The sequence below is a fragment of the Cyprinus carpio genome, chromosome B13, assembly GCF_018340385.1.
Source record: "Cyprinus carpio isolate SPL01 chromosome B13, ASM1834038v1, whole genome shotgun sequence".
NCBI lineage: Eukaryota > Metazoa > Chordata > Actinopteri > Cypriniformes > Cyprinidae > Cyprinus > Cyprinus carpio.
This window is the reverse complement of record NC_056609.1, coordinates 29,035,217-29,049,539: the sequence shown is the minus strand read 5'-3', so window position 1 is coordinate 29,049,539 and position 14,323 is coordinate 29,035,217. Positions and strand designations below refer to the sequence as shown.

The 14,323-nt window shown below is 33.4% G+C and overlaps 1 protein-coding gene across 1 annotated transcript in view; it reads right to left on the bottom strand.

Moving 5' to 3' along the window:
- The window catches only part of LOC109052254 (signal-induced proliferation-associated 1-like protein 2), a 117,983-nt gene that overhangs the window by 25,330 nt on the left and 78,330 nt on the right, over window positions 1–14,323 (bottom strand). The window contains exons 14-16 of the mRNA XM_042736140.1: window positions 11,564–11,970; window positions 6,426–6,479; window positions 4,342–4,492 (exon numbers count right to left, since the gene is read on the bottom strand). Of these exons, the coding sequence (XP_042592074.1) occupies window positions 4,342–4,492; window positions 6,426–6,479; window positions 11,564–11,970 (612 nt within the window). The remainder of the gene's footprint in view (window positions 1–4,341; window positions 4,493–6,425; window positions 6,480–11,563; window positions 11,971–14,323) is intronic.

The window sequence follows — 14,323 nt, the reverse complement described above, 5'->3', positions numbered from 1 at the left end:
AAATCCCAATTATAAACTTTTAAAAAAACACAACAAAGAAACTAAAAAATTAATGACACCCCCACCAACCATATAAAATGAAACATCACACAAACACAATCAACAAGAACAACAGAATACAGAGCCACCACCTTCCCTGTATCTGTGATCTGCTCCTCTACAGTGGGTTTACTGCTCACTTCTCCTGCTCTCAGGCTGGAATTTCCACTGAGAAAGAAAAGCCAGATTGACAGTGTTTTCCATTACAGCTCGCCTCCACGACGTCAGGTCTGTCTCTGAGGGGCTGTGTGGCCTTTAAAACAAGAAACCTTCGCTGGTGCATCTGACAAAATCTGTGAAGGTCCAGAAACAGTTGCTTTTCTATGTACAGAATAAACAAACTAATCTTATATTACATAATAAAACATTCTAATATCTTCTAACATATAAAACAAAAAAAAAAAAAAATGAAACTAAAATAAATAAAAATTAAACCCTAAATCGCATGATAAAAAATATAAACTAACAGAACTGGGTAAAGACACACAACAAAAAATCCTAAAATTAAAATATAAAAATAAAAGCTAATTCAAAATATAAATATTGTAAATAAAAAAAATATATATATATTTTAAAATAAAAATATAATGCTATATTAAAAATACTAAAATAGGTAAACAAAATATTTCTTTTTTTTTTCTAAGCATTTTATTTTGATTGTTTTTATTTTCAAATAATTATTGTAATTGCGCATTTTTAGAATTTGATTAAGTATTATTAGTTAAAATAAAATAATATTCATGTATAATATTTATATTAACATTTATAATATTAATAATCATTACATAATAAAACATTCTAATATCTTCTAACATATAAAACATGTTTAAAAATGTATATACATATTTAGTAGAGAAATGTTATTGAGTATAGCAATGCAGTTCCTTAAACAAATTAATTATTGTAATTGCGCATTTTTTGTTTAGAATTTGATTAAGTATTATTAGTTAAAAATAAAATAATATTCATGTATAATATTTATATTAACATTTATAATTATTAATAATCATTACATAATAAAACATTCTAATATCTTCTAACATATAAAACATGTTTAAAAATGTATATACATATTTAGTAGAGAAATGTTATTGAGTATAGCAATGCAGTTGAATCCCTTAGACCTAAAATATTTACTTGAATAATAGAATAATATTAAGTTATTATTTAACAACACATCTGCATGTTCACGGCAGGATTTTATCGTTAACTTAAACGAAACAAACGATTACAAACATTTTATTAATTGAAATAAAAACGAACTAAAACAAAGTAAAATATAAAAATTAGCTGAAAAATTTCAACTGAGCAATAATTAGATATGTTGACTTGGCGGCTAACTGAAACAATTTTAATTTAAAGCACAAAAACTACTAACTAACTAAAAAAAAAAAAAAAAAAAAAAAAAAAAATGAAACTAAAATAAATAAAAATTAAACCTAAATAGCAATGATAAAATATAAACTAACAGAACTGGTAAAGACACACAACAAAATCCTAAAATTAAAATATAAAAATAAAAGCTAATTCAAAATATAAATATTGTAAATAAAAAAAAAATATATATATATTTTAAAATAAAAATATAATGCTATATTAAAAATACTAAAATAGGTAAACAAAATATTTCTTTTTTTTCTAAGCATTTTATTTTGATTGTTTTTATTTTCAAATTAATTATTGTAATTGTGCATTTTTAGAATTTGATTAAGTATTATTAGTTAAAATAAAATAATATTCATGTATAATATTTATATTAACATTTATAATTATTAATAATCATTATGTATGTAGTTATGACAACTATCAGTTCAGAAGCTACATGCAATATATTTGCATTTTTAAAAATTAATTTATCATCAAATTAAAACGATAAAAAAGCATTAAATGAGAGACCAGACATCAGAATATCAGAGACTTCAGGGGGCCAGTAAGAAACCACCCTTAGCAACCGCATAGCAACACCCTAGCAAGATGGTATAGAAGTGCAGATGCTAAGACAGCACAGGAAACACAGATGGCTGTCAGCGCCTGAGGTGTAAGGTTTACGATATCATGCTGTCCGCTGAGCGTGACGGGACGGTCTGAAGCGCCTCACCTCCCCCTGAGAGCACAATGACCTGTCTGCCTCTGAGGGCACGCCAACGCCACACAGACCGCTAAAAATAGGGCATTGTGCATCTACTACCCTTCCCGGCAGATAACAGGCGGTGGGAGAGACCCGTGAAACTCCTAACACAATTAAGACGGTCTTCGGTAGCAGAAGAGACTTCAGAGAAACAGACGCTCCTCCAACAACTTCCTCCCGTTAATCCACAAAAATAACCCAAACAGAATCTGTCCGGACCCAGACGCGTGTTATCGTGGCTCTGGCTGATAACACACACACACACACACGTCTGTTCAGCCCTCGTTCACTTCACACGCAGAGGTTAACACAGCACACACGTTCACTTCAGCTCATGGAACTTCACACGCAGAGGTTATCAGCACTGACTGAGACCACATTCACAGACTGATCACAGCTCATGGAAAAGCATTGTTTAACAACAGAAAGTGCATGTACAGTTAATACTACAGCACTCAATAATTACTAGATTCATATACTATAGTACTTACATGCTACTACCAAGACAATCATGGTACTTTGATGGTACATGTCCAAAAATTACGATAAAAACCATTATTACTATGATACGTTAATATGCCAATGTGGTTTTACCGTTGAAAATATTTTAAAAACAGTAAAATTTAAGTTTTTTTTTAAACCATGGTATTAAACTAAAAAAATGCTATCGTACTATTACTACGTCAAAAAATGAACTAACAGTATTTTATGATGCTATGCATTAAAAACATGGTATTACTATAACAAAAGTAAATGTTAAAAACAAAGAAAACAAAAAAACTATTGGTATTAGTATAAAAAAAAAAAAAAATTACTATCATATCAAATAATATGAAATTACTAATACAAAGAATAACAACTTTTTAAACTTATTAATAAAAAAAAAGTTTAAAAAAAAGCAACATGGTATTACTATGATACACACTTGTTAAAAAACATTAATATGGTAAACGTCTAAAAGGATGCTGTACTTTACAAAACATGTTTTTACTATGGTAGATAAAAAAATCAGTTGAAACTGTATAAAAATAATTACCTTTGAACTATGGTATTAAAGTAAAAAACTACATTTAATAATTACTATGGTATGACAAACATGTTATTACCATGCTAAATGTACAAAAACACAGTATTGTCAAGGTACATATCTAAAATACTATGGTACTAGCATGGTACTTCCCTTAAAAAAATATAGTTTTACCATTGTATATCTCGAGAAAACGTGGTATTATCATGGTCAATTCCCAAAAAACAAAATGGTATTACTATGGCAAATGTGCAAAACATAGTACTATCAAGGTACTTATCTAAAACACTATGGTATTACCAGGGTAATTGTCTTAAAAACTGTTTTACCATCGTATGTCTCCAAAAAAACATCTTACTACTATTATACGTATTACTATGGTCCATTCTCAAAAAAAAAACAAAAAAATATATTGCCATAGAAAATGTCCATGGCAATTGGAAAAACATATTATCAAAGAACACTATGGTATTATCATGGTAGTTGTCTAAAAAAACATGGTATTACCATGGCATTATGTCTAAAGCACATTGTATTATTATGTCTAAAAACATGACATGCCAAAAATATGGTGTTACTATGGTACGCATAGTACTATTAAGATAAACATCTATACATTTACATACAATATATCTACAATTATCTATCGGTTTTTACCATGGAACTTTAAAAAAAAATACTGTTTTACCATCATAAATCACCTAAAACATGGTATTACCATGGTACACATTGAACCCCCCCCCCCAATAAAAAAAAACATGGTATTACTATGGTATATGCCAAAAAACACAGTAGGTATTATCATGGCCAAAAAAAAGTAAGAAACATGATTATCATGGCCAAAAAAAAAACAACAAAAAAAAACATGGTACATGGCCAAAGCCCTCGGTGTATTACCACATATAAAAAAATATATATTATTACAGTAAGTAAGAAACATGATTATCATGGTAAATGTCACAAAAACATGGTATTATCATAATACCTTGTCTATAAGCACTTACCAAAAAAGTCCAAACATACTACCATGCATGCAAACAGATGAATTTTAGTACCATAGTATGTTTGAAAAGACCGTAGTATCTGTATTTAGTGAAGATGACCTCAGTATGTGCTATAATATGTGTGATATGACACTACTCTGTACCTTCCTGTGGCCGCTCTCTCCCGGAGGGCTTTCAGGCAGCATCATCTTCATGTACTCCTCTTTAGACATGTTGGGCTGCAGACCTCCGTCCTTCAGCTTGTCCCGTCCTCTGTCCTGCAGCCGACAGGACGGCTCTGCGGCGTTCAGCTGCCTGCGGGACACAGAGCCGCACACGCTTAGAGAGTTCATCATAATCAAGAGAGTTCATGAGCGCTGTCCAGATATTATAGTCAAAGGAGATGTAATAAATACTGTTGAGCATTTTAAACAATTGGGTGTGATTATGGATTCTAATTTAAATTCAAAAAATCACATTAAAAAGATCTCTAACAGTGCTGTAGCGAGCTTGATGAGCTTCAGGAGTTTTAGGCACCTATGACCTGTGGCTGCTGCTAAACTCTTTATGCATACAATGATTCTCCCTCATTTATCTTATTATGCTAAAAGTTGGTCCCACACAAGTATATCTATGTTAAAAAAACAATATACAATATATAAAAAAAATCTGAAAAAACTATAAAAAAAAACACATAGATATAACAACACCAAAATAATAAAAAAAAACAAAAAATTAATGACATTTGACTTTTTTTTTTTTTGCTGATGTGTGTTTGATGTATAAACTACTTCATGATCTTGCACCACCACCTCTTAAACAATGTGTGACTTTCTGTAAGGACAATATTAGGCAGGCTAGGTCATCAGTTAGAGGTGATTGTACACTCTGTCGATAGTATCTGGAGCAAGATATTGATCTGGCAATCCCCAGCAATCTGCAGAAAATTAAATCATGCCTCGTCCTGGAGCATGTGGTGAATGAAGTAACTTTAAAAAATTAACAAAACAAGCCAATACAAATAAAAAGTAAATACTAATAAATTATACAGGTCTATACGGAACAGTGTTATAGCAAAGTACAGGAGATCAAATAAAAATCATAAAACAAAGAAAAGTTTTATTTTTTAAAAAACAAATAATAAAGTGAAACAAGTAAAACTTAAATTCAATAAATAAAAAAAAATGATAAAATTAATATATTATAATTTTGTATGTATATTTTTGTATGTGTGTGTATATACAGTATATATATATATATATATATAAAAAAATTATATATATATATATATATATATATATGAAATTAAATATGCAAATAATAATTAAATCTAATAATGAAAAGCAAATAATTACAGAAGCAATGTAAATAGTATAATACATACCAAATTAAAAATAAAAATAAACTGAAGAGTAGCAATAACTTTTGAAACTTTTTTAAAATGAATAAATTAAATATCACTTAAATTCAATAAGTAAATAATAATAATACAAAAAAAAATTTGTATTAATATTTAAATTTTTTGTATATAAAACTGGAAGAAAACCTGAAATCAACCAATAAAAAACACAGAAAAACCCTCAGCATCAAACACACAATTACAGACCCAGAAACAGGCTCAGCTTCAGGCTGACAGACATCCACAGGGAAAACAATGACAGGCATTTCAATACAAAGCTTCATTTCTTCTAGAATGTCCTTGTAAATAACAGACGAAATGTAAAGGTTACCAATATACAAGCTGCAGCCGAGTTAAAAATACTCAGCAAGTGTGTAAATACTGAAGGTGAGTTAATTAGTATTATGAGAAGGTCATATTCAGACATGTGCTGTCTTTTATGTTTTTAGTCTTGGATAGAAATAACAACTGAGCAATGCAGCAAAAATCCAAACAAGTGCAATGGTGAAGAGGACGTATTAAAACTCACTCAAAGCCTGCAGGCGCTGGACAATGTCATCACAGCAGTCTGGCACTAGTGCCGTGGTTTTAACACACTTAGTGACCCATTGGCCTTTACTGGTATATGTGTCTATGAGCAACTGTTGATACGAGCACTACAGGCTATGTCTGAGTCTGACAGAAACTGTCGAGGTGTGGAGGAGAGGAGGGTCGGTGCGGCACAGCAGGGAGAATTTCAACTCCAGACATTTACACTCAGTGAGGAGAACAGAAAGGTCAGGGGTCGAAGGGGAAAGCACTAACGGCATGAGCACAAACATACACAACAGTGGGGGTGTGTGTATGTACCTGGACCGCTCGGCTAGAGCCTTCAGAAGGAAAGACAACAAGCTCTCGGCTCCACTGAGCAAAAGAAGCCAAGGAAAGTAGAAGAAACAGAGAAGAAAGTTAGCAGCTGCAGTTTGCAGTGTCAAGCCGCACTGCAAACGGGGAAAAAAAGCTTCATTAGCAGGCACAATAAATGCGAGCGATATTGGATGATTTGTCTAGAGGCTTGGTTACGTAACGTGAAATAAAGGCTGAGGTGGAATAAACAAGGAAAGGAGGTGCTAACTGCATTACACGGCTTCTTTCATAACAGCTGGGGAAAAGCAGCTCAGCCACACCATCAATCTAAGAAGAGTTTAAATGGAAACTTTCACTGAACAAAAGACATTAGTGAAGAGATGGACCTGAGAGAGTTTTATTCAGAGCACAATTACACTTGCTGTCTAAACGTGGACAAAACAGAGACATCTACTTCATTCAAATAAGAATTTAAAGAAGCATATTTTAAAAAAAATATTATTCAAATTCATAAAAAAACAAAAATTAAATAAAATTATAAACTGATATTCAAATTCATATAACTGCAATTTGTAACTAAACTGAAATTCGATTAAATTAATATAGAACAACAGATAGAACAATATGACATAGAATGATGGACACTGTAGATAGATAGATAGATAGATAGATAGATAGATAGATAGATAGATAGATAGATAGATAGATAGATAGATAGATAGATAGATAGACAGAACGATGATAGATAGATAGATAGATAGACAGACAGACAGACAGACAGACAGACAGACAGACAGACAGACAGACAGACAGACAGACAGACAGACAGACAGATAGATGGTAGATAGATAGATAGATAGATAGATAGATAGATAGATAGATAGATAGATAGATAAATAGATAGATAGATAGATAGACAGACAGACAGACAGACAGACAGATAGATGGATAGAATAGATAGATAGATAGATGGATATAGTCAGATGATAGATAGATAGATAGATAGATAGATAGATAGATAGATAGATAGATAGATAGATAGATAGATAGATAGATAGATAGATAGATGGATGGATGGATGGATGGATGGATGGATGGACAAATGGATAGATAGATAGATAGATAGATAGATAGATAGATAGATAGATAGATAGATAGATAGATAGATAGATAGATAGATAGATAGATAGATAGATTTACTGATTTGAGGTAAATTGGCCCCTTTTAGAATATCATCTCAATGTCAAAACTGGCCAAATTTACCTAAATTCATCCAACATAAATGTATACCAGTCTTTTTCCCATTGACATCATCATGATCTAGAAATAAAAAGATCTAAAAAGATCTACACCATGACTCTATTAAAGGAAAAGCAGAGGTGGCTCAATCGCTTCCCCTCCAGGATCCGTTCGGAGTCCAGTAGCCAACATCGATCTTCTGTGTGGAACAGTACAGTCCACAGGATCGGACATCAGCATACAGATCAATAATGAGAAGAGACACATGCCAAGTATATTACGTCTGCACGTTTACTGAGCTGATTTCGCACAGAACTCACTTCGATCAAGCTCTGTTAATCTACTGATGGTTCTTTCCAGGCCTTGGTGATACTCGGATCGATAGAGGAAAGATTCACTTTGATCTGTAATCTATTGCAGACGGTTTTTCGTCCTTGAAAACTGGAATTGCTTGATGATTGTGCCAGCGGAGAGATTAATTGGATAAAAAGAAGTGAGAGACCTTCGCCGCTGGCTAAATTCAGCCTCAGAATAGATTGGTCTCTCCTGGCCTTTTTAACCAGACGCTTAATGAGTCACACTGGCACAAGCTTGGAGGGCAAGATTAAATTTAATCAAATCTAACGCCCAACCTAATTGTTCGCATTAGGAAATTACAATACAACTCTTTTTAGACATAGTTTTACGTGAGTGCTTTACACGCTCTAGAGATTTCGAGGTCCTGAGTATGTGGTAATGGCAAATGGTAAATCAAATTAAATAACAAATAACTCTCATATGAAGCGTCTTAATGCTGCTTTTAGTGGCCCAAACAATTAACTCCTGAATAAACCAATCATACCAGCAGATGCATCCCATTCCACACATCCACACACTCACCCACTCTCGGACTGAATCGGGGGCTCGTCCGGGATCGGTTTGTCATCGGACCTCCTACGGCTTTGTGTGTGTGCATCAGTGTTGGGCCCTGGCTCCTGGCTACTGTTGGGGACTGCCTGAGTTCTGGAAGGTTCTGGAGAGGACATGTGCTTGAAGCTGTGGGGTAAGGGGCTGCCGGAGTGGTGGGAGCCACTGGCCAGCACACATGGGACAGAGGAACGTGTGACCCAACCATTATAGCAACATTGAAATTGACTTTCTGTACTGTTTAATTTAAGCAACGGTGGTTAGATAAAGAAGGTAAATACTTTACATATGTGCCCAGTGGTATTTTTAGGTTCATTTCAGGGTCAGAACTGAACGAGTGAACATAAATAGGAGAGGACAGAAGAGAGTGCATTAGAGCTGCACGTTTAATCGTTAAAAGATTGCAATTTTGATTCAAACACCCACGAGATCTTATTTCCAAATCACAACGATTCGTCTGTCTATTAAACCTTTAACAAAGTCATACCGTAACATTCAAATCAAAGAGAGAGCAGTTATGTTTAGCTATGAAACAGCTTCACAGACATTTCAACCACATAGTATTATTTTTGTCTTACCATCATATATATCATCACAAAAGTACTGAGATAGAAGTTTATAGTTCGGATGTCTATGGTAGCGATCAAAATGAAGCAAATCTACTTTTGAAAGTAATTTTCTTTTCAAAATGGCACTTCAAATAACATTTGCTGATTTCAACGTTGATAACATTGTTTCGCCACTAGGAGATAACAAATGATTCAAGAGATTTGTTCAAAAATGATGATTCATTCAGTAATAGAAAAAAGTGAATCACTGAATCATTCATTTAAACTTTTTTTTTTTAAATAATTCAAATTAGTTATGTTCTACATTGGCCGGCTGCGAACAAGTTGATCCACCCTCAAACACTGAAGCTTGTTCGTGTGGTTAACATCATGTTGAGGTGACGCTGTGTCCTACGCTGTGAAAGTAAATTTGTTTTATTTTCACTTCCGAAAGAATCAGTGGTTAATTTTTTTTTGTTGTGTTCCCATCATTTTACTGACAACTGCTTCTCTAATCTTGGGGAGTTCAATTCGTGATTTACAAAACGCTTGCTCTTGAAAGATGGCTCATCACCCAGTTTATTTGGACCAGCTGGCTCCACTCAATCACAACCTGTAAGTATGATAAATAATGTTTATATTTGATATTGAGCGTTCAAAATACAGAACTATGGCAATGGGTGTATCGTTTCCAACATTCTATATACAGTAGACCAATCACAACAGACTGGGGCCACCTGACCAATCAGAGCAGAGTATGCTCATGGAAAGGAGGGGTTTAGAGAGAACAGCTTTGAACAAACAGTTTGAGAATCACTGGAAAATGTGGTGATATTAAATGCATATTTTGAGAAAGCGAAAGCGTTTTTTGACCTTGCATGCATTTTAAGCCTTTGTAGAAGACTCCAAAACAATATTAGTAATCTTAAAAATTGCACAGTAGGGGTACTTTAAAATAACTAGATCAATAGTGATACAATGCAGCCGGGTCCTATGAACAATCCCTTGGGCTTTCGTTTAAGAAACAGTGGGTGAATACTGCATTGACAGCGCTCTGTTCAGGCATCTTTTGAAATGTATTCACAAGACAAACATTCACTCAAAAACACACACATCAGAACTGACAACATGCCTATGAGCAGAACCCTGACCTTTCTACGACAGCATGACAGTTGCCATTCTCTCCGGTCTATCTCAAAGAGACTTCTTACCATTTTTTCTGCCTTTTATGTAACATTCTATGCTTGCAAGTGTTTAGTTTACATAAGAAGCTTTAATAATTGTGTAAAGTTGTGTACTTTTGAAACCTCTCTTATCCATGCATTTGAAGACAGATGGTTCTGGTTCCTATGTTATCTCAATTATACAACTCCCACAATTATTCTACATTGCAAATAATGACTCCAATGCAAATTAAGACAATATAACTTTCTTTTCCATGATGAAAAAAGGGACAGGATCTGCTACTTGGAAGCAAGCTTAACTGACCTGGAATCACTGGAAAAAAAAATCAGCTGTGCGTTTGAGGTCAGTAAGATTTTTTTTGTTTTTTTGTTAAATTAATACTTTTATTCAGAAAGGATGCATTAAACTGATCGAAAATGACATTAAAGACATTTACAATACTACTAAAGATTTCTATTTCAAATAAATGCTGTTCTTTTGATTTATCTATTCATCAAGCAATCCTGAAAAATAAGATGCATCACATTTTTCACAAAAATCTGAAGCAGCACAACTGTTTTAAACACTGATAATAATAAGAAACGTTTCTTGAGCAGTAAATCAGCATATTAGAATGATTTCTGAAGGAACATGTGAGACTGGAGTCACAATGCTGAAAATTCAGCTTTGATCACAGGAATAAATTACATTTTAACATACAGAATATTCACATAGAAAACGTTTTTGGAACTGTAATAATATTGTACAATATGGATGTTTTACTGTATTTTTGATCAAATAAATGCAGCCTAAATGAGCAATAGAGTCTTCCTTCAAAAACAACCCTAAATATCTGAACTGGTCAAGCTTTTAGCATCTTCAAAATGAGGACACAAGTCGATATTAGAAATTTAGATGTAAAATAACTACAGACCTGCTACTAAAAAGCAGCATTCCTCTCTCTCCAAGTGAATACACACAGCTGGATATGTAACATGTCAAAATAGGCAAAATACTTAAACACTTTAACAGCTGCACCCAATTAATTGTGTGTTTGTTTGTGCGTAACTGGAAGAATACGCACATATTTATAAACAATAACTGATGGCAGAGTGGGAAGTGCACATATTTTGCAGGAAATCCAGCCAGCAGGCTAATCAATAATGTTGGCAAAAACATTATCTGAACATAATCAGCCAGGAAATGCTCGATCCATTTAACCTCAAGATACAAATCTGACCTATTTATATTCTCATAAGCATCAGCTCTCTCTCTTTTGCTCACCTAGAATGAGATGAGATCTCGCTCAGGTCTCCCATACTCGTGTCCGCGGGTGCATGTCCGGTGGCCAGAGCCGCGGCGTAGCTCTGGGGAAGGTATAACCTGCTGTGGTCCTCCTCTGTGGACCCTTCTTCTGTCAGCTCCGGTGTCCACGGGTGTCCTGGATCAGACACCCCGCGGCCCTGGAGCATGACGCGGGAAACAGACGCACCGGCGACCCCCGGGGTCATGCTACAGGGCGCCGTGTCAATGCCGCTGTCTGTGGAGGCTCCTTTAATGTAGGTGAGACCCAGCATCTCTGGATCCATCAGGTCCCCGGAGCCAAAGTGCTTCTCATCACTGTTACTGCTGGAGGCGTTGCTGGACAGAGTGTTACTGCTGGAGTGGCTCGAGTTCTTATCGCCGCCCTGCTGGAGGACGACAGAAAAACATATCAAGGAAACATTAACAATAATGAATCATTTTGGCAGGATATTTACTAAAGCATGGCTCACACTACAGGAGTTTTATTATGAAATCTGGTTGCAGCACACACATAAGAAGAATCTTTGCAGACTATCATCCCTTAAATCTTAAACATGCACACACTACAAGATTTGCAGCAGTAGCTGTTTTGTGGTCGTGCATTGGCTATTGTGAAAGTACTGACGTAATCATATCACTGTCATAATCCCGATTTAAATCCTAAATATTAAACATGGAGGCCGCAAGATTAAATCATTGAACTGGCCCCGATTTGTGTGCGAGCAGATCGGGAGGTGCAAGATTAAATCTGTGAACGCTTCACATTACAAGAGAATCTGTGCCGAACATCCCCATAGGGTCTGGCTGTAGACATGCACTTGCATTTTCAGACTTGCAGTCTCAGACACCTGCACTTCCACAAGTGACGTCACTTGCAGTCTTTTTGAATCTTTCAACATTTTACACAAGTAGCCAGGTGGTGAAAACAAGAAAAAAGAAACTAAATCACGACGTCACTTGCAATCGACACAAATTCAGTCAGTTTAAATACGACGTCACTTGATCACACAAATTGAAAGTCGACACAAATTGTGCAGACATGAATAAGTTTTTTTTTGCACAAAATTTTTTTTACAAGACGCACTCTATCTGCCATGTGCCTGCGTTGCTTTATTAAACTTTATTTTTTATTATATGTCTTTTTTAACCTTATTGTATAGTTGTATCTTATATTTTATATTTGATCTAATTTTTAGGCTCTACTGTTAGTGTTATCTGTATGCAACGCAAATTCAATAGTATGTACAATGTGGAAGAATTGACAATAAATCAGACTTACTATTGAAATTGTGCTGTAATGGAGACAATATGGTGGTTAAACGATTACAACTAAATACTACATTTTTAAGCAACAATAAATACATCTAGCAAGAACTAGTTATATTTTCTTAAACAATATAAATATAAATATATGGAAAATAAATACATATAAAAAATATATTAAATCTATAAATATTTAAAAAATATATATAAAAACAAAAAATATAATAAACAAACAAATAAAAATAAAAAACAATAATACTATAGCAACTAGCAACTATACATACAGTATATAGTATATATATATATATATATATAATTATAATGATTATTAAAAATAAGCAACTACATATATATATATATATATATATATATATATATATATATATATATATATATATATATATATATATATATATATATAAATTATTTACAAAATAAATGAATAAAGAACTCTATATATATATATATATATATATATATATATATATATATATATATATATATATATATATAGATGTGTGCTTATATATATAAATACTAACAATATGAAAATAAATGTAATAAAATTTATATAAATATACATAAATAATACATATAAAAAATATAAATAATAAATATATACATATGAGATAAAACGTACACTGCCAGCATAAATACCAAAGCTCAATATTTCAAAACACATTCACTAACCATTTAGATGTGGGTTTAAACATTATACAAAGGAAACAAAAAAGTAGCTCATATTGCAACACACAATACATATCATCCCATTGTCTACGTGACATTTTGTGTATGCTTGCATATTTTATGATCTATAATTCTAATTAGCAGATGGAAAACAGGCCGTGTCTGCTGTCATATTCTTTGTCATGTGAGTCTTCTATAGTCCAAACTAATATCATGCCAATTTTAATGTACCGCTGCACACTGCAAAGACCCGCAAAACTAATTACTGTGAGATAATGAATAATTCTGTGACTAGTAATGTATGCAAATTTGAGCTGTATTCATTAATTAGTGCGCAGACAATAGGCGTAATAAATCAAGAGAGCAGACCAATGTACATCTCCCAGCGGATACAGACAACAGCATTTTACACAATGCAACAGACATTAGAGACCATTCGGAGTTGAAAAGGTTTGTAAGTTATTGATATAGATAGTAGAAGGCAAACACACAATAACAAACATAATTAAGAGACTGATCCTGACATTAAATCTGCTTTTATACAGACTGCCATCAAATGATCCAACAACACACTCATTAATGCAGCAGCACTTAACGTGGATAATGAGACGTCCTTTAATCTTTCATGGTTTTCCGTGTTTGTTTAAAAGGCTGCACAGATAAAAACCACCTATAGCTTTTCATTGCAGACATACAAATCATATTCTGTAGATTAAACGTTCTCAGGATCTTAAAGCCTTCAGAGCAACTGAGAAAATCATTAGAGAACTTAAGTTAATTTCAACAGTA